Source organism: Culex pipiens, chromosome 3 (genome assembly GCF_016801865.2).
Source record: "Culex pipiens pallens isolate TS chromosome 3, TS_CPP_V2, whole genome shotgun sequence".
In the NCBI taxonomy this organism is placed as follows: Eukaryota; Metazoa; Arthropoda; class Insecta; order Diptera; family Culicidae; genus Culex; species Culex pipiens.
This window is the reverse complement of record NC_068939.1, coordinates 166672661-166692812: the sequence shown is the minus strand read 5'-3', so window position 1 is coordinate 166692812 and position 20152 is coordinate 166672661. Positions and strand designations below refer to the sequence as shown.

At 37.8% G+C, this 20152-nt stretch overlaps 1 protein-coding gene across 1 annotated transcript; it reads right to left on the bottom strand.

Moving 5' to 3' along the window:
- Positions 1-335: 335 nt before the first annotated feature.
- Positions 336-19454, bottom strand: LOC120419090 (uncharacterized). Its single transcript, XM_039581682.2, has 6 exons — positions 19101-19454; positions 8636-9046; positions 8243-8578; positions 7651-8178; positions 6536-7394; positions 336-594 (listed from the first exon to the last, which is right to left on the bottom strand). Exons 1-6 carry the CDS (start codon positions 19239-19241, stop codon positions 443-445), a joined length of 2427 nt encoding a protein of 808 aa, XP_039437616.1. The 5' UTR covers positions 19242-19454; the 3' UTR covers positions 336-442.
- Positions 19455-20152: the final 698 nt, after the last annotated feature.

Below are 20152 nucleotides of genomic sequence, written 5' to 3'. Positions count from 1 at the left end.
CTGTTCCAGAAGCAGCCCATCGATGCGGGCGTAACGTGCACGATCAAGGTGCAGATGCACCACGGCATAACGTCGCTGTTCTGTCGGAAGAACTTTGAATCGGAGCAGCCGGAGAGCGGGTTGCGCTTCGCCTGCAGCAATGCTGCGGATCCTTTGATGGTTGGCGGCCAATCTGGCACCAACTGCTGCGTGGCGTACGTGCTTTACAATTTTGGACCGGCCGGAGAGGAGCGGAAGAAGCTGGTCCCGGTTAAACAAAAGTTGGCGGTACAGTTGTAACGTGAAACGATGAATCATCAAACTTTTAAAGAGTGACAATATAAATAAAATAAGGATTTTAATTTGATACAGAACTTTATTCGAACAATCTGTAACGAGCTAACTCGGAATGAAAAGATCGAAAAATTTTGAAATATTCATTTGGAGATGAACAAGCAGCGTCCTAGTAAACGTCCATTCCGGCACACAGACAGGTACAGTTCAGCCCCATGATGACCTTCTTGTCCCGGGCGCGCAGCTCCAGCCAGCGCTTCTGGTTCGGCACGAACATCTCCGGCGGCAGGGGCGCTTTGTCGTCCTCGGTGGCGGGTGGTTCTTGGAAAAAATAAAAAAAGAAAGACGGTTTTTTAGCGTTTTATATGAAGCAGCAATTTGTTCGACTTTCTAGTGGTTTGGATTTGACTGAAGCTGTGAGAGTACTTTTTGTTTGACCCTCGGTTTGACCAAAGAGACAATTATACGTGCATACAAATCTTCATACAATTTAAGCAGCTGTTCTAATCTAATCTAATCTAATCAGACCCTAGCGCAGCCAATCTTTCGAAGGGATCCTGGAGAGTGCCTTAGGTTAGATGACGCCTAGCACTCTTCTTGTCATTTATTAACATTTGTAGTGCGCCATTGCATTAGAATGCATTGAAACATCACAAGCGTTAAAGCGGCCAGGCCTACTGCGTAAAGCCGTATCGCAGAGATGACTCGTAATTGGGTTGAGTTTGAGCACTGAGTGTTCGAACAACAACACAATTCTGAATCGACAGGGGAGGAAGAAGCGTGGGGACACACCACCATACGCTCCGAGATTTTGGTTGTATTCGTTGGGAGCACCATGCTAAGAAGGTTTGGTACTCCGGGACCCTCTGGGATGGGACATTGTATTTCCACGAATGTCCTGGACACTATTTGCCGTGGTTATAGCGCCACAACTCGCTCTCTGTAACAGTATTCCTAATTCCAGTCCACGCTCACCAAGTCGTCATGGCCTAGTGGTTAGCATTTTTGCTTACCAATCCAAAGGACGGAGGATCGAACCCCGCCGCGAGCGACTTTAATTTTTCGTTCATATTCATCATTTCAAATTTCTGTGTTCTTAAACTTTCTCGTTGGGAGCAGATGGGCATCGAACCCAGAACCATTCGCTTACAAAGCGAACACCGTAACCAGTCAGCCACGGCCGCTCTCTTCATACAATTTAAGCAGCTGTTCATAAAAAAACTAAAATCCCTCCAATATATTCAAGAATCAGTATCTTAAGAACGAATTTTTCTGATCGATTTGGTGGCTTTTTCTAATGCAAACATTGTTTTTATCAAAAACAAGCCGATTTTTTTTTACATCAATCGAGATTTTTTGGATGGTGAGTCATATTCAGAGAACGAACATAGGCACCATGTTTTGCGAAATATCAAAGGTGCAGTGCTTTAGTTGTCACCAGAACCCATTATTTTGGGTGCTTATAATAAGCACCCCAGTTTGAAGGTGCTTATTATTAGCAACATTTTTTTTTAATTTAATTTTAATTAAATTTGGCATTCGGTTTGATAAATTTGTATTTAGATTTGGAGATAATTGTTGTAGCTGTTAGTTTAAATGTCAATCTTCTTGCTTCTTGGCATTTTTTGAAAACGGGAAGAATTGCCGCAGCATTTCCCTCAGCATAGGTTTGACCTTACGAGAATTGACGCCTGACATTTTTGAAACGTTTATCATAGAGATCGAGGGGAACGAGGGGATTGTGTCCTGCGTTCAAAGTGGCTTTTATGACTCATATTATGGCAAAAATGTAAAAATTAAACTTAATTGAAAAAATACAAAACAAATATAAAAAAAAACGAATAAAAGCATTTGAAAAATAAATAAAAAATACAAAGCTCAAATCAAAATAATCAAAAATCTCAACAATTCTGAAAATAAAAAAATCTAGATATTAAAAAATTAAAAATAAATGAAAATAAAAATTATTATTTAAAATTAATTTTAAAATTATTAAAGAAAAAACTTAATATGAAAAAATACAAATAAATACAAAAATGCAGATAAATAAAAAAAAATAAGGAAATAAAACAATACCAACATTAAACATTTAAATGACAAAAAAAATATTCATGAAAAAAATCTAAAAACCTTCAAAATTAAAAAAAAAACAAAAAAAGTATAAAAATTTAAATTACGAACCATGGTTTCAACCTTTTAATGAATAAAGTAGAGGTGGGCAAAACCACTCTTTTTTAGGAGCCGCTCATTTTCGTTCGCTCATTAAAAAGAGCCGCTCTTTTGAACGGCTCTTTCGCTTTTTTCCAAATCTGGATGAAAAGGTTTTTTTTAGAATCGTGTGATTTTATAAGTTATTTCACATTGGACTTTTACAAATTATTTGATAAAAAAATTAAAACTGAAAACGAGAAGATGCCCTTGAAAACCATAGGTCTTGGCGGTCTCTATGTCAAGATTTCTACTCGAACCTAAACATTCGAGTAATTGAATGGCATCCAAACTTAAATCTAGGATGTTGGAAAAATTGCTATTAATTTTAAAATTGCGTTTATTTCAACAAAAATTGAACTAATGCTAATATTTTATTGGGAAAAAAACATTCTGTGAACTCTTTTCTACATTCTGATTTAATCGATAAAATATATAAACGCTAAGGTTTAATCGGACAAAAGGATTTTTTTTCCAAAATCTCTAAACTATTCAGTAGATTTTTGGTAATATTTTACAAATTATGCAATTTGAAATGCTCAAATTTGTATTCCGGTAATACTTTAATGTACAATCAGTTGTAAAGTGAAAAGTTTTTTTCATGTTGTTTAAAAAATCATTTACTTTTGGGATTAATTTTTATAAGCATTGAAATATTTGAAATTGCATTTTCAATTCTCAAAAACAAATTTAATACTAATTTTTTTTGAAATTCAATAAATTATATTTATAACAAAAATCATGCCATCTTGAGCCGGTTCTTTCAAAAGACTGAAGTTTAAAAAAGAACCGCGGTTCTTTTTTTGTGTGCCACGGTTCGTTCGCTCTTTTCAGTGAACCGGCTCTTTGAGCGGCTCGCTCTTTTTTTGCCCACCTCTAGAATAAAGTGTTTTAAAATGCATTATACACCTGTGCAGTTGATTTGCCATTATTAGTTTTCAAAATATCTAAGTATTGACGAGATTTTCATTTTTTTGCGAAAAATAATTTAATAAAAATTCAAAACACTTTTAAACAAGCCCAAACATGCTAATTATGATTATCAATGCAGAAAAATGCATTTTAAATTGTTTTCAGTAGATTAGAGTTCTATTTTCATGAACCCTGATTTTTCAGACCAATTCTGAAGGGTGGGGGGGGGGGGACATAAACTTCGAAAAATATTTGCAATGGCCTATGGCATTAAAAATATAAAATTAAAATAAATAAAAAAGTGACATAAGCTCAGAAAATTATAAAAATCTAAATTCTACAAAATTAAGCATAATATTATTAAAAAATAAAAACATTTAAAAAATGTTAAACTTCAAAAAATCATAGAATTTAGAAAATTTAACAAATTAAAATATTCTTATACTCAACATAAAAAATCCTAATATACAAAAATGCAAAAATTCAGAAAACAACGAACTAAAAAAAACTAAACAATTTAATAGTAAGGCAGTTGAAGCAGTTGTAAAAAAATATGTTCTCCTGGAAAGAACCAAAGTTTTTTTTACATCCGTAAGAAAAAATTGTTCCGATTTTGTGGCTTTCAAGGGTCAATGTTTTTATTCAAAAAAATTGATATAAAACATGAAAAATTGCCGTCGGTCTATACATCAATCGGAAGATCACAACAAAAGCTTTCAAATTGAGGTAAAAGGTAATCATTATGTTCGATTATCGATTTTCTATGACTTTTTGAACATTGGTCGATCTGTAAACCGTTCCGAATATGTGGGATGACTGTACTAAAGTTTAAAAAAATTAAAATATAATGAAATTTAAAAATAATCACAAATTAAAAAATCAAATGCATAAAAACAAAGAAATGCAAAAAAAAACAAGTTCTAAATTAAATAATAACGCAATAAACGATTTTTTTACACCAATCGGAATTTTTTAGATGTTAAGTCGTAATATAACGATAGCAAAAATTCAAAAATAAAAAATAAATAGATCAATCAACACAAATAATATACATGCAATAGTTACAGTACAAAAGTAAAAAATAAATACAAAAGCAAAAAAATAGCGAAATTTAGAAAATTTTACGAAAAAAATCAAATGTATGAAAACAAAGAAATAAAAAAAAATAAAATTAAATAATAACGCAATAAATAAAAAATAAAATAAAAATGAATCAGATTTTTTTTTATTCCGGTCGAGATTTTCTAGATGGTAAGCAGTGATGTCAACCATCGCGACGCTCATTTTTGGTTCGCGGCACATTTTTTGTTTGTAATGCTTTACAGTTTCGGAAAGCGACATTTCTTCAGAACATTGTATAGCAGTAAAATTCATACGCAAAAAGTTACAAGAAGATTTCAGACCGCAGGACCAATGGTTCGCGATGCTTTCGTTTGCCTAACGCATATTTGGTTGTAACTTTTTTTGTATTCATCAAAAGTCAATACTATGTTCAGCAAAGTTGTACGATTTGGTGTGTTCTACAAGTCCTTCATACACAACTTTGTCAAATTCCGTAACTGAAAAGCACTACAAACAAAAAATGTGCCGCGAACCAAAAATGAGCGTCGCGATGGTTGACATCACTGATGGTAAGTCGTAATCTGACGATAGCAAGAAAATAAAATAAACATAAAAAATGAAATAAATGCATTAAAAATTCAAAAGTTTCAAAAAATAAAAAAAAGATCCCAAAAAATCGTAGAAAAGTTACAAAAAAAAACAAGTTTTGTAAAATCAAACATAAAAAATCGTAATAGATAATTTAAAATAAGCTTAAAAAAAAACAAAGAAAAAATTCAGATAATAAAAAACAGCAAATAAAATAAATCTAAAAATAAAAATTACTAAAAATTGCAAGGAAGGGAAAAAATATTTTTTTTAAGAAATAAGAAATACGAAAAATAAACAAAAAGAAAGAGACCCAAGAAATATTTTTTTTTCAATTTATATGGTGATGTACTAATTATGTATGCAAAATCCGGCAAACGGAAGCAAAATTTCAAAATCGGTTTAATTAACAAAAATACCATCAACCTCACCGAATACACCAAATCCATCAGAAAAACGTTACTTAATCCACCCTTAGGTGGTTGGTGCCTTCCTCACATTTAAAGGGTAATGTTATCCAAAATAGACAGCAAAGGGCGGACCTTTCAGTGTTCTATAAACTTGACTCTTTTGTCATACCATCAGATTGGGTAGTCAGATCTTCATATTTCAGGGCACTTATGTGCTTACAACTTATGATAGGGTAGTCAAATGTCCAATTCAATCCATGCTCGCTGGAAAGGTCTTTTAATTACCTATCCAAAGATAGGTCGCATGATATATCTGGATAACGTTTTCATCAAAATATCTGAGATCCGGCCTCCGAAAAGTGTATAAAAAACACTTAAGTGCTTATAACTTTTGATAGGATTGTCAAATTTTCAATGTTTTGGACGCGTTGAAAAGGTCTTTTGATTACCTACCCAACGACAGATTGCATGATAGTTCCGGGCAACGTTGTTATCAAAATATCAAAATATCTATCTAAATATCACTTAAGTGCTCATAACTTTTGATGCAGTTGTCAGATCTTCAATGTTTTGGCCGCGTTGGAAAGGTCTTTCAAATTTGTTTCTAAAAATATATAACATGAAGGGTTTTCTTACAAAACACCCTTACACCCTTTTTACAATCTTCCGGACTCAAGTCGAAATCGTTTTTTAAGCATAACTTTTAAAGTACTTAACTAAACTTCATCATTTTCTATAGCGACTTATGGGACCCCAAGACGGATCGAATGAGCCCAAAACGGATAAAATCGGTTCAGCCAGTGCCGAGATAATCGAGTGACAATTTTTTGATCAGCACACAGACAGACATTTGCTCAGAATTTGATTCTAAGTCGATATGTATACGTGAAGGTGGGTCTACGAGGTCATATGACGAACTTCAATTTCCGAATGATTTTATAGCCTTTCCTCATTGTGGTGAGGAAGGCAAAACCACTCCAAGGTACTAAAAGATTGAAGTATGAAGATTTGTAAGGAAGTAACGCAATTAAATATTTGATGTTCAAATTTCCACAGACCTGCTCTGGGAGCTACGCGCTTACCTTCCTCTCCCCGGCGGCCGGTCTTCGGGCTCGGCAGAATCGATATGGTTTCGTCTGGTTTTCGCAGCAGCAGCTTGCCGACGCCCTCGCACATCCGCAGCACCTCGTGCTTCGAGAGCATTTCCTTGAAGTTCTTGTCGAGGACTTTGATGCTGTAGATCCAGTCGGCCACGCCGTCAAAGTCCTTGAGCAGGTTGAGCGCGCCGGTGCTGCTGAACTTAGTCTTCTTCATGTAGATGTGGTCGAGCCAGGCCTCGCAGATGATCTTGAGCGTGAGCTTGAGAATGTCCAGATCGCGGGTGGCCTGAATGACGGGCAGGTAGACCTGGTTGAAGAAGTACGCGACGTAGTCGTTGGCCGCGTCCTGCAGCAGTTCCGTCTGCCAGTGGCGCAACGGTGGAAAGCACAGAGTCAACGAGGCGAGGCTGGTCGTTCTGCAGACCGCCGCTAGCACGTCGATGCATTCGGCGCTGGCTTGCTTCAGCTTGCGAATGTTCTCTTTGATCTCGGACACTAGCTTCTCGCGCAGAGCGACACAAACCTGCACTTGGACCTCGAGCGCGCTCGGCGGAACCAGCTCCGGGACGCGCAGGTACTGCAGCTGCTCCAAACAGAGCCCGATGTCGTTGTGGACCACCTTGAAGAACATCATCATGTTCCAGTCGGTGCACAGCGAGCGGGCCCGGTTCGAGGCCCAGATTCGCATCGAATGGATCGAGTGGTCGAGCCGGTGAAGCACCGGAATCTGCTCGACCAGTGGCAGTTCGTTCGGGATTGTTCCTACGTCGCAGGTGTTGGAGATTTGCGCCAACTGGTACAGGAGCTCGCTCCAAACCTTGCCGCAAACGGTTCCCTCGACCTGTAACGAGGGGAGAGTGTAGGGGGGTTGTCTTTCAAAATAATAAAAATAATAAAAATATCTCGATAAATATATTGAGCGTGTACTTGATTTTGACAGCGAATGAAAAGTGGCGCGTGTTTATGTTTACGGTGTGGACAGTTGAGAGTGAACGTTCGGCGTGGAAGTGTGAGTGTGGTTGAATTGTGCTGGAACCGGTTGGCGGAATCCGGAATAGGACACGACGCAAGCGGACATGGGGTCAGGGATAGCTTACCGTCATGTTGGCACTGTAAAACTCCGACTCTTCGAAGGGATAGTCGACGGGGAGGCTGGACGCGACGACCGCCAGCCGGAACTGTCGATCCCAGATCGTGCTGGTCACGTGGACCGTCAGCGTTTCGGCGAGACCCTTCAGCATGGACAGTATCGGTTCGGGAGCCTCGTCCGGGGTTATCAGCAGAAGCCAGTCGCGCAGGTATTTGGCGCAAGCGGCCGGCCGGCAAGCCAACGGTGAACTGCTCCACCAGAGGACCACGTGCTCGAGGGTGCCGCCGACCTGCGTCCAGAGGCCACGCGTGCCCCGGTTAACCCACTTGATGAGTTCGGACTTGTCCAGGGTCTTGTCGAACGCGGACGGGCACAGTTTGACCACCTTCATCAGGATGTTTGCGATGAAGATCTCCTCGTCGGCGATCAAGTTCTCCAGCAGGTCGATCCCTTCCGGCTCGTTGACCAGGTAGTTGATCGAGTTGTACGCAGCGGCTTCGGCGGCCATTTCGTCGAAAAAGTTTATGGCAGGATCCTGCAAAGAAGGGTTCTTGTTAGATTGCGATGCCCAGCGCGCAAGCCGTTGATCGCGAGTTCACGTTATGCTCCGACTCGTCCGGTTCCCGGGATTCTGGCTTCACGATCGGACTGATCGTGACGTGCTTGTCCGTTGGAGGTGGCAGTTGGCCCATGTGAATTTCACCGCTGGCGATCAGATTGATGCTCGCTTTCCGACGTGTGTTCAACTCCTCAAGAGAGGGGTCCACTTGCTTGTTGCCCTCGTTGAAGTTGGCCGTCAGGGTGCGCAAGATCTCCACACTGGAAGAGTCCGACTCGTCGTCCTCGAGGGCGGTCGTGGTGGCGCCCTTGCACGTGACCAGCAGACAGTTGATCAGCATCGCGCAGCACTGCTCCGACCGTTGCTTCGTTACGACCTGCGATGCGTGAGATCGTCGAGTTGGGGTTGTGAACCTTTGAAGAGACTATCCTACCTGCAGTATTGTTCCAATGTCCAGCTTCTTCGGCAGATACATCAACCCGGGAAACGAGTTGCTACAAACTTGCGCTCCGTCCTGGGTGCGCGCCTTCGTCGTCCTCAACGCCAACGCCACCGCTTCGTTGTGCAACGTGGACAGCAGCATGGCCCCGTCGATAACCACCTCCGAACTGTACGTGAGTCCCAGCATCAACCGAACCATTTTGTGCAAGATGAACATCAGCTGAAAGTGGCGCTTCCGCAGACTCTGCCGGATCAGGTGAGCCTTCCGGTTGATCAAAATCCTGAAGAAACTACGCTCGACATTCTTGTCCGCCGACGAGGCCGACATCCGGATCAACCGCGTCTGGATGTGGGCCGACAGTTCAAAACTCTGACGACTCTGCTGCAGCAGCCGTTCAAATTCCTACAAGTACAAAAACCAAGCATGAATGAAAGCCAGGATTCTGCGCCGTAGGCGCCCTCCGTAAACAACAGGATTACGATCAACCCCCACTAATCAAAATTTCGTTTAACGAAATCATCATCGTCGAATTTCGCGCGCTCGCCTGTTTCAATGAACCTCACCCTCACCCTAGGTTGGCTGCCTTCAGGCCTTCACGAAAGCAAACAATTTCTGTTCGGCCGTGATTTTGTTTGGTGAAAATTGACACGACACGAAATGGAAATGGTCTAGGTCGTGAGCAGGTAGCACGCGAGCGAGTGAAATTCACCGTCACACAGAGCATAAATCCTTCACTGGTGTAGTACCACGTGGTGGCCGTAGTGGAAGGAACTCGGGTTCGTGTTGTTTGGCGATACTGAGTAGGGAGGTAGGGGGGCATTACTAAAATTACGTTTCCTCCCTGCTATTGCTCAATTGAATGGAGTTCCATTGCTTCTCGATGTTTCGAATTCGTGTCATATTTTCAAAATTCTAACGAAGAAGGCGTTCTAACAAATTCGTTAACAGAAAAAAAATAAGTTTTCATGGTCTCCAGTCGCTTCATGCATTTGTATTTTTTTATCTGGTTCAAACCTCGGTCTCGGTCTGAAAAGTTTCAGGTTTTAATTAAGGGATAGTGTTTTTTTTTTGTAAAAACTGTTTTTTTTTGTTTCGTGTACCCATTTTTTCTGAATATTCCTTATAAATAATTACAACTTGGCCGAAGACATTGATCAGAAAATTCCAAAATGCGTACCATTTTTGTATGGACAGCTGCCCAAATAGTATGGGTGAACAGGGGTGAACCAATGACACAAAATGACCCTTTTGGTGATAGAGAAGGCCCTCTCAAAGTTTGAAACCAAAGAAAAAAAACAAATACAAATGCACAAAATCGGCTGATTTTGTAATGAACTGCTCACACACAGGAAAGAAACACGTAAATTGGAGTTTACTAAGTCTCACCCAAACAGCCTCTCATTTCCAATTTTCAATGAAACAAAAATAAAAATTTATAAAATTTTGTAATGCTTTTAAAACAAAAAAAATCAATAGAAATAATTATTACGAGACCCTATATATTTCTAAAATTTCAATACAGTAACTAAAAAAAAATAAAAGTCTTGGACTTAAATTTTAGATTTTTTTTATCGAGAGGATCAGAAAATTTTATAGAAGTTTAATTTTTTAACCCTCTACAACCCAACCCCGCCTCTAGACGGGCTTCGATTTAAAAAATCGCCAAAAATCCATTTTTCAATAAATTTTTGATCTTCAAAAAGCATTGGAAAGAAGAACTTTTAAAATTTTGGAAAATTTTAGGGTTTGAAGTTTTACTTGTTTTATGTGACTTTGCCAATGTTTTTAAAAATGTAATTTTTTTAGGGGTCAACTTTGGCTGTGTTTTTTTTACTAACATTTCTTATATTTTAAGTAAAAAGAAGTATGCAGTAATTTTTGTAGTGTCCCAGACTATGCCTCTACGCGTTTGTTTACAATTTTAATGATGATGGTGCCATTCTATAGCGGAAAATGTTGAAAACATGCAAAAAATTGAAAAAGTGACTGTAAAAACGTGAAAAAATTAGTTAGGAAAAATGTAATTATATTAGGTGGTAGAATAGGCCAAATACTACCAAAAACAAACATAAACTAAACAAGAAAAATGCAAATTAAAATACTAAAAAAAAAACAAGAAAAACATAAAACAAGAGAAGTAAACTTTTTCGTAGAACAATTCAGCCGGTTTAATGCATTTGTATTTTTGTTTATTTGGTTCAATCTTTGTCTATTCAAAAATGGTACGTATTTTTTGATTCAAAAATCTGTATTTTTGTGATCAATGTCTTCGGCAAAACTGTAATTATTTATGAAGCCTATTTAGGAAAAGTGGGTACACGGAATAAAAAAAATGTCTGTTTTAACAAAAAAAAAAAAAAAAAAAAAAAAAAAAAAAAAAAAAAAAAAAAAAAAAAAAAAAAAAAAAAAAAAAAAAAAAAAAAAAAAAAAAAAAAAAAAAAAAAAAAACAATTTCCCCTACCCAAAATTCACAACTTTTGAGCCACCGAGAAGACTCAGACACAAATTTACGATTTTTTTTTGGGAAAAATGGAATCTTAGAAATTTTGATAAAGTGCGCCGTTTTGAGCCGCCACAGTTTGATCTTAACTGAAAAAATCAGTTTCAAGTGTTTTAGAGAGAGTTTTGATTAGAATGTCCATTTCTGAAAATAATTTCCTATCCAGATTTTTAAGCAAAGATTGCGTTACAAATGGTGCACGCCCGAAATGTCAAAATCACGCAGTGGTACCAACATTGTGGTTCTTGATCTCGTTACTTTAGATACAGCTGATAAAAAAAGGTAAATTGAAGTTTACTATGTCGTCAGTTGTGTGCTATCTTGTGACAACGACCATTTGGTACTTTTCGAGAAAATCGATTTTTAAAGTTTGTTGGTAGGGGAAAGTGGGGCAAGTGTAACAAGCTAAGGAAATGCTCGTTATAACCCATTAAAAACGTTAAAAAATCTGTCAGATTTATTAGAATCATCTTATTCCAGGTCTTGACTGAGACTTTGATAGAACAAGTTTTAAAAAAATCCTGTTTTTTAATGCAAAAAAATGATTTAAAAAAAATGATTTTCCGTACGTTCTACTCAACTGGTGGGGCAAGACGAACAACCCGTTGGGGCAAGAGGAGCAATGCATGAAAAAAACATGTTAATTTGCTAACAATTGAACTGTTATCACTTAGATACATCAGATTAGGATGTATTTGAAACATTTCTTTCATTTTTAGATTAAATAATAGTATGTTACTTAAAATTTGATCGCTTTTACGAAAAAAAATATTATTTTGATGAAAAAAGGGAAATTTTCATAATATCACTATATTTTGCATGGACAATTTTTTTAACAATTGTTTACCAGTGTTTAAGTACGTTTATGTATTTATTTTCCAATAAAATATGTTGTTGCAGCAATTCGTATTTTTTTCCATACTAAAAATGCATATGGTACACTTGCCCCACCTGAAAAAGATTTTTTAAAAACTCTCAACAAAAATAACCAAAAGTTAAATCATACTTTAAAATAGGTGCAAGTCATTGGTAGGGACACTACTGATCTAGGAAAAATTGCATTTTGATAAAATGAGCCTTAAAACGAACCCTAAGCCTTATTTTGTACTTTCCAAATATTAGAAGAAAACAAAGGGTTTGAAAAAAACTTCATTAAATCTTATGCTCCGTGGCGTTTACGTCGTTTTGGCAGTTATGTGGTAGTAGAATCAGCTAATTGCATTGTTAGCAACAATTCCTCATACTGGAAATAATCAAAATTGTAAAAATTACGGCCGTACGAGCGATTGTTCCTCTTGCCCCATATGGTCGTCTTGCCCCACCTTCCCCTAAATAATTTCAAAACTATGAATGATGTAGCCAAACTTTTTGAAGCAATCGGTTCGAATACTATCGCTTAACAAACGCTCCAAGTTTCAACTAATTTGGTTACACCAATTAGAAGATACAGTAAATAATGTAAACAAAAATCTGAAAAGCATGTGTCACAAGTGTGTTTCGAAAGTAAATTTGTACTACGTGTCACAAGTGTGCACAGAATTCCCATACAAACTAAAATAGACATAAATCAATAGTTTAACCGACTTAATCAGTATATTTTCGAAAACAAAAGATTGCATTGCCTTTAGGAAGTGTGTATCAACATAAATTTGTGAAAAACAAGAAATTTTTTCCACATTTTCCAACAACATGTACGACGTATCACAAGTGTGCAAGATTATTTTGATGATAAATTGGTCTATGTCACAAGTGTGTATTGCGATATCCGGGAAACGGAAGCGAGTTTCCAAAATCGGGTTAAAGCATCTTGTAGTGTTTGTTAAGTATAGCAAAACGTTATCATTAACTCATTTTCGACCAAAATGGTCTATGTCACAAGATAGCACACAGCTGACGATGTCTCACCCAAACAACCCCTTATTCCATTTTTTTAATGGAACAAAAATAAAACATATGTAAATGTTTTTAATGTTTTCCGGATTTTTTTTTATGTTTTAATAGATATAATGATTACGAGACCCTTTAAATTTCCAAAATTTAAAAATATTTTATATTAAAAGACAATCACACCGTCTTTGCAGACTGAATACTAATATTAACGGGACAAACATTGAACGAAAAGCTCCAGGAGGATAAGGCGGGAATCGAACCCGCGCCCCATAGCAACTTAGGGATCGGCAGCCGTAGCCGCTAACCATTGCGCCACGAGGCCCTCCATATTAGGCCATTTTTAAATAAAAGTCTTGAATTTGAATTTTAGATTTATTTTATCGAGAGGATCAGAATTTTTTTTGAAGATGTTTCATTTTTTAACGTCCAATCACGGACACTTTTTTAAAAATAAATTAAACAACTGTTTTTTTAGTTAAAATTAAACTTATACCTCGAAAACGGCGCACTTTATCAAAACTTCTTTTGAGCACTTTAAAAAACTAAATTTCAAACCATATTTTAAAATTTTTAAAGCGAAAAGTATCACAAATTGTTTTATACATCTTTACAGTTATGCTAACATCAAAAGGTTACAAAATTTCAATGATTTTTCGTTAAACGACATATATTTTTTTCGCTTTCAATACTTTCACAGAATTCTTGCTACATGTTGGTTAGATTGGTCTCTGCACGTGTTGATACTTTTTGGTAACGATATTCCTTTTCTTGGTAAAGTTATGAAAATCATCATTAATCAATGACTGTTTACACGGTAGTCAATGATTACTTCACAAAATTATATAACATTTGCGACACATTAGATTCAGATTAGCTATTTCTGGCTCTCGGGGAGCTAATGATTAAGCACATCTACAATGGACAAGGTTGAAAAAAATCACTGACTGCCACTTGATTGCTGAGTGTGGCAGAGACGAATAAAAATTTGAATAATTGGGTTTAGTCGTCAACTTGCTGCGATCTGATTATAATTTTAAGATAGGACGTGTCACATCACAGAAAAAAATATTCCTGTAAATTTACATTATTTATCATGTACCAAAAGGTATCATGATAAACGATGTATATTTACATTAGATCTTTTGGAAATTTACATGTTTTTCATTGTAAATGCTTCCAACCAAAATATGATAAAATCGTGTAAATTTCCATCAAAAAATAATGTAAATTTACCAAAGCAAAAAAAATTTTTTGCTCCGCTGGAATTAGAATCCAAATTGATTCTAAATCCAACGGAGCAATAACATTATGAAAAAGTAACGAACGCTGATTTAGATCATCACCAACAAAAAAAAAACAGAATGAGAAAACATCGTTTCAGAAAATAAAGATGAATGGAAATTCTAAATCAAAACAACAGCAGACTAACAAGCAATCGACAGCCCTGGCCTTACTCACCAGTACAATGTTTTGCAATTCTTTATGTAAACTAATGTCAAAAACCAAAACAATGACTTTTATATCCCGCCGTTTGACATGCAAGATTTTTTAAACCCGCCAAACAAATCGCAGCAAACTAGGCGTTGTCAAGTTATTTTTTTTTTTTGACGGAACGTTCAAAACAAATGTTCAAGTTTGTTTCAACGTTCAAGTTTGTTTTGTATTTAATAAATTGATCTTTAGCTATTTTATCTTAAATCGGCATAATCCAACCACGTCCTCCCCAGGTTTGAAAATACCAACTTTCGCTTCAAATCATTGGAACGTCCGGCTCATGTATAAGACGGCCGTGAAGATGGCCCTGTAACCGCCTCCGGTTAACTGATGGAGAACGCAATAGCAAAGCAAAATGTTGTTTGATCACTTACCCGCGATTTTTGTGTAGGTCATCTGTAGACCAACAACAGGTTCAATGGGCAAATTCCATCCAGATGCGGCCGGAAGCGTCGTTGTTAAAAATGTTGTTCGCTGGTTGACTTTCGCCCTCTTTGTACTTCAGCGGACAATTCTCGTTCAGTGGGGCTTCTCGACGTACCGGCACAGTTCAAAATAACTCCACGCACCAAGCATGACTCGTCGGTCCATTCACCGGGAATCTACTCCACCTTTGACCACCTCCTCTAGCTTGGCCTTGCCTGCCTTGGCCAACGGAACGCAGGCATCCTCCTACAGCAGCTTGGTCATGTCCTCCAAAGCCTCCCGGTACGTCCAGATGGGAACCGTCCGATGAATCTGTTGCTGCAGGAATTGCTCCGCCACGGCCAACATTTCACCGGCAATCACCGAGGTGGTTCCATCGTCCTAGGTGCTGGCAATCTCGATCATACTCTTCGTCGCTGTATTCAGGAATCTTTGGTTTTTCTGTTTTGACCTGAAAGTGGCCAAATTTATTTAATTCACATCTCGCGCCCGATGAACCGTCCACTGGTCGCTTACCTATAGCGAGAATGAGCTTTTTCGGAATTGTACGGCGGATTTTGTGAATCGAGCTGGACATTGTTTACTTTTGGCGCACGAAAAAAAACGGTACTTCGGGAGGATGACAGCTCCCGCAGCGGTGTTTGGCTCTTTCACTTCTTTAGGTTGGTAGCACAGGAGAACCTGGGTTGTTGGACACTATTAAATTTCTGGGGCAACATTTGAAAGGGGCGGTACGACATTGCTCTTACGGCCTTTCATTACACGCGTTTAAATGGGACGAAAGGCCGTAAGAGCAATGTCGTACCGCCCCTTTCAAATGTTGCTCCAGATTTGAATCGAGAAATTAAAAGTGTGCGTGCAACACGAAGTTAAACTTTTTGAAGTGCCATGGGAAACTTCACAGCAAATGCACAGAAAGTTTAACTCCATGTTGCAGATTTTTACAGCTCGATAGATTTTTATTATCGCTTGAACATACCTTGGTTGAATGGTGAGAATATTTCGTTTATTTTGCCACTTCGCGGAAGTCGGTTCAACCAATGGACATTCTAGCAAAACAATGTAAATGGCCCAATTTCGAAGTGTAAACAAACAGTCTATCCTGCTCACGTCAGTTGATGTTCTTATTGAGGCCGAAAAGACTCTTTGTTTACACTTCAACATTGGCCCAATTAGGAAAAGCGTGTGCAAAATGTTAATTGTTTTTCAAAAATGTATTGAAATTTTGAAGGTTTTGTGAATATCTACATGTCGTCTCGGAATTTACACAATAATTCCAGCTGCTCTTCAAATCCATATTTTTTTCTATAATACCTTTAAAAAAAAACTTGAAATGTTGCTCCAGAAATAACTACCCGCATAATCAAAAACCATCGGGGGAATAGTCCAAACTATATTACTACTAAAAGAGATGTAGTTACCACATACTTAACCATTATCATATAGTTACGGCACTATACAAAACCATAACGAAACTGATCGTCAAATGATGACGTTTTTATTGAAGTAAATCTAATGATTCTAACTATTTTTGAACTATTTGGGGTACAATAACCTTACACTAAACAGTTCGGATTGTTTAGACAACGTGACGTGCGAAAAAATGTACAAGTCCAAATAGTTCAAACAATTTATCAACTGTATTGAGAACAATATATCAAAATTCCACAGATTTTAGATTTTTATAGTCAGAACCTGTAAGAACTAAAAACCTACTATAAATGCTATAGTAGAACACAATTGATGGCGGCCACATTTTTTTCGATAAGTTTGTATAATCCAAATAATTTGTCAACTTACATGAAGTAAAATTACTATACACCATACTATTTTGAATTAAAAGTTTCTATAAGTCCAAATAGTTCAAACAATATTTCAACAGTATGGAGTACAATTACAGTTTGTTATATAATCCAACTATATGTTAAACGATTGGTACAAAAATTTCAACTTTTATCAAGTAAATTGATCACAGTCGATTCCTCTGGATGATAGAGAACCTTCAACACCCCCACTTCTCCTCAGATTATCAGAAAACTCCCCAAAAGAAGAAAAATGTTACGAGGGCTCATGAAATTGACTTTCACTATTCCAGAAAAAGTAGGCATGCTGTTCTTACCATACACCAAAAATATGTGTACTACATGGTGGATTATTACTGTTCACTATAAAATGAGTCAATTGTTTGGACTACTTGGACTTATCGAAAAATACTTGCCCCCGAGCTTGCTCCCTTCTAACACAACATGTCACCAAAATCACTGAAAAACCACCAACAGATATAGATCAATCGGATAAGGCGGCAGCAGTTCGGCAGCAACGTAAATAACATCACATATAATGGCGGTAAACATTCACCAACTATCGATAGAACTTAAAAATCAAATTTGATTATATCCGAAGTAGTTATCACAACAATTGTAGGGTTCATTTTTGCGGTCTTTTTTAAAGTGTCGGCAAAGTAGTGTCGGTAAAGTAGTTTTTCAGAAACTATATAGGGAATAGTCAATTTTTTGGGCAATGACTATTTGACGTAAAATCCAAGTTTATAAAAATATTTACATATGTATGAAAACCTCATATAGTTTTCTGCCTAACAACTAATTTCTCATATAGTAAAATCGACCAAAACTATTTTGGGAATGGAATTAATGGTTTGATATATCGTACATATATAGTTGGGTTACAATTTAATGAATAGTAGAGACCATTTGATAAATAGTTGAGTAACTATTTGTCATATAGTAGTTATATAGTTCATGACTATGCGGGTAACCAAAAACTATTCAAACTAATGGGGGTCTAGTGCACTCAAATGTGTTATTCCTTTTAGTTATATGCCTTTTGGCTTATGTCTTTTTTCCAATCCCTTTCTTTTTGACAAGTAGTCTCACACGTTCCTGCGTGCAGCAGGCTCCTATAAATTAAATCTCCCATGAAAAAAATATTTTGATTTTGTGTCTACCTACCATTTCGAACCGCTTTACGGAAATCGGTTACTCGTGAAGGTATTTACGTTTGATACGGCTCGTTTCTTGTAGTGTCCCCCACTGGGCATTCGTTGATCGATTTTGCTAGAACGTTTCAGCCAGATCTTCTAATAATCTCGGAGCCGTCAGTGCTTTCTGCCTGCATAAACAACACCCGATGCATTGCTCCTGAATTCGTTCACGACCATCCGGCGGATCTGGCCCCGAAGGATGTTTGGATTCTGCCTACAATCACCACTCGGATTCATCCGTTCTCGACTAATCTCGAAATGAATCAAACCTACGTGAGGTGCGTCGAGCGTTTTCACCTGGGTAGCAACTCGGAACTGGACGAGGGTCAGCAAAAAGGTAATTCAAGTGGAATTATTAGGTATAAACAATTTTGAGAACAAGAACTTACCGTTTCCGCTGGAATCAGTTCTCTCGATTCCCTGCAGACAGCGTCGGAACCTGCGTCACTGTTAAATCCAGCAGCCTCCGCTGTGCCCTCGACCTCGGATATAGTAGGAAATAGGTCTTTTCTGGCGCAGCGGAGACAGCAGCTCAACAAACAACATGATAATCTTTTCCCAGAAATTACCAACCGACGTGATAATTCTCTTTGCTGCAAACTATTCAAACGTTCGGACAATGTTTTTTGAATGTAAACATTGTTTGCATTTAGATAATATAGTCACTTACTTGGCAAAATCGACAAAAACAAGCTATTATTACTAACAACACTTCCACTCTGTTCAAAACAAACATCTATATTGAAAGCAAACTGTTGCTGTCAAACTAGATTTCCATTTGAATTTACACGATTTTTGTTTTACATCACGAATATTTTACATTCAATTCGTCTTTTACATGATTGAAAACATAGCAAAATTGGAAAACAATCATGCATTTACATGAGATTCAGCAATTACATGTTTTTTATATTTACATAACAGGTTTTTACATAAGATTTAACCTTTTACATTAAATTTAATTTGTACATTGAGCAAGTTTACATGCATAATACGGTTTACATGAGATGGAAATTTACATATTTTTTTCTGTGTAGATTATATCCTCCAATAAAACAGAATCCAGTGCATCGAAAAATCAATACCCCCCCTTCCTGCCAGAGGCCAACTGCGATGAAAGTTCCTCCGAGCAGAACCATACTCACATAGTAATCCGGCAAGTCCAGGTTGATATCCGTGGCGAACTTTTTCCCGAGCACCCGGAACTCCCGCTCCAGGGCCCGGGTCTGGTCGAACAGCTTGATTACTTCATAGTGCTGCTTCGGTAGCCATTTTGAGATGTTCATTTCGAGGGTTTAGAAGGTGGCAAAACAGCGCGTCGAATATTCCCGTGTCTACAACTTCCGCTCAATTAAACAATCCCACGGGAGGCACCACTACTATCCCTGCGCCAAAGTAGGTCACTTTCATTTTCACTGCAACAACCCAACGGGGCGGACGGGGTCTCTCCCGTGGTTGCTTCTTCAAAACTTGGATCACGACTGGCCTACTATAGGATGGGTTCGCGCTTTCGGCCTGAACCTAACCTTGAAGCGAGTGCAGCCTGCTGGCGCGGAGAGGAGCTGTTTTATTGATTTAAATGCGGTTCCCATGGAGACGGCATTGTTCCGCGGGACCGTCACTCGGGTTGTGGCGCCCGCGGAAAGTAAGGTTAGGTTCGTTCGGAGCGCCTGGACAGCCAAGGACCTCCCGAAGTTTGGTTTTAGGGGGTTTTGAGTCGTTAGTCATTAGAAGTCTTTGAAAAAATGCCTTTTTTGAAATTTAAGTAAGATGATTGGAGGTAAAATTGAAGATTGATTTCAGGGCTGACAACAACCGCTAGCCACCCTCCCCTAAAGCGATCTCGCTGCAATGCAGCACCTCAACGGTCAAGGGCCAATTTCTTTCCAATGACTACTGCGATTGCTCCATTTCGTCACTTAGGTTTATTTTCAAGTATTTTTTTTTGTTTGTTTGTTGTTGTGTGTTGGTTGGTTTGCATTTCCTCAGACATAACCCTAGTTATTGTTAAGTATTTTTATATTCATGTGTTACTTAATTTTGTTCCTTGTATTTTTTTGCATTTCCGCTCGCGCACGCCCGCACGTTTCGTGCGGTTGACTCAATCTCGTGTTTTTTTTGTTAAAGAATAAATAATGTTACTTAAAAAAATACGTCACCGCACAAGGTTAACTCTACAAACTTAGTTTAGTGGCGT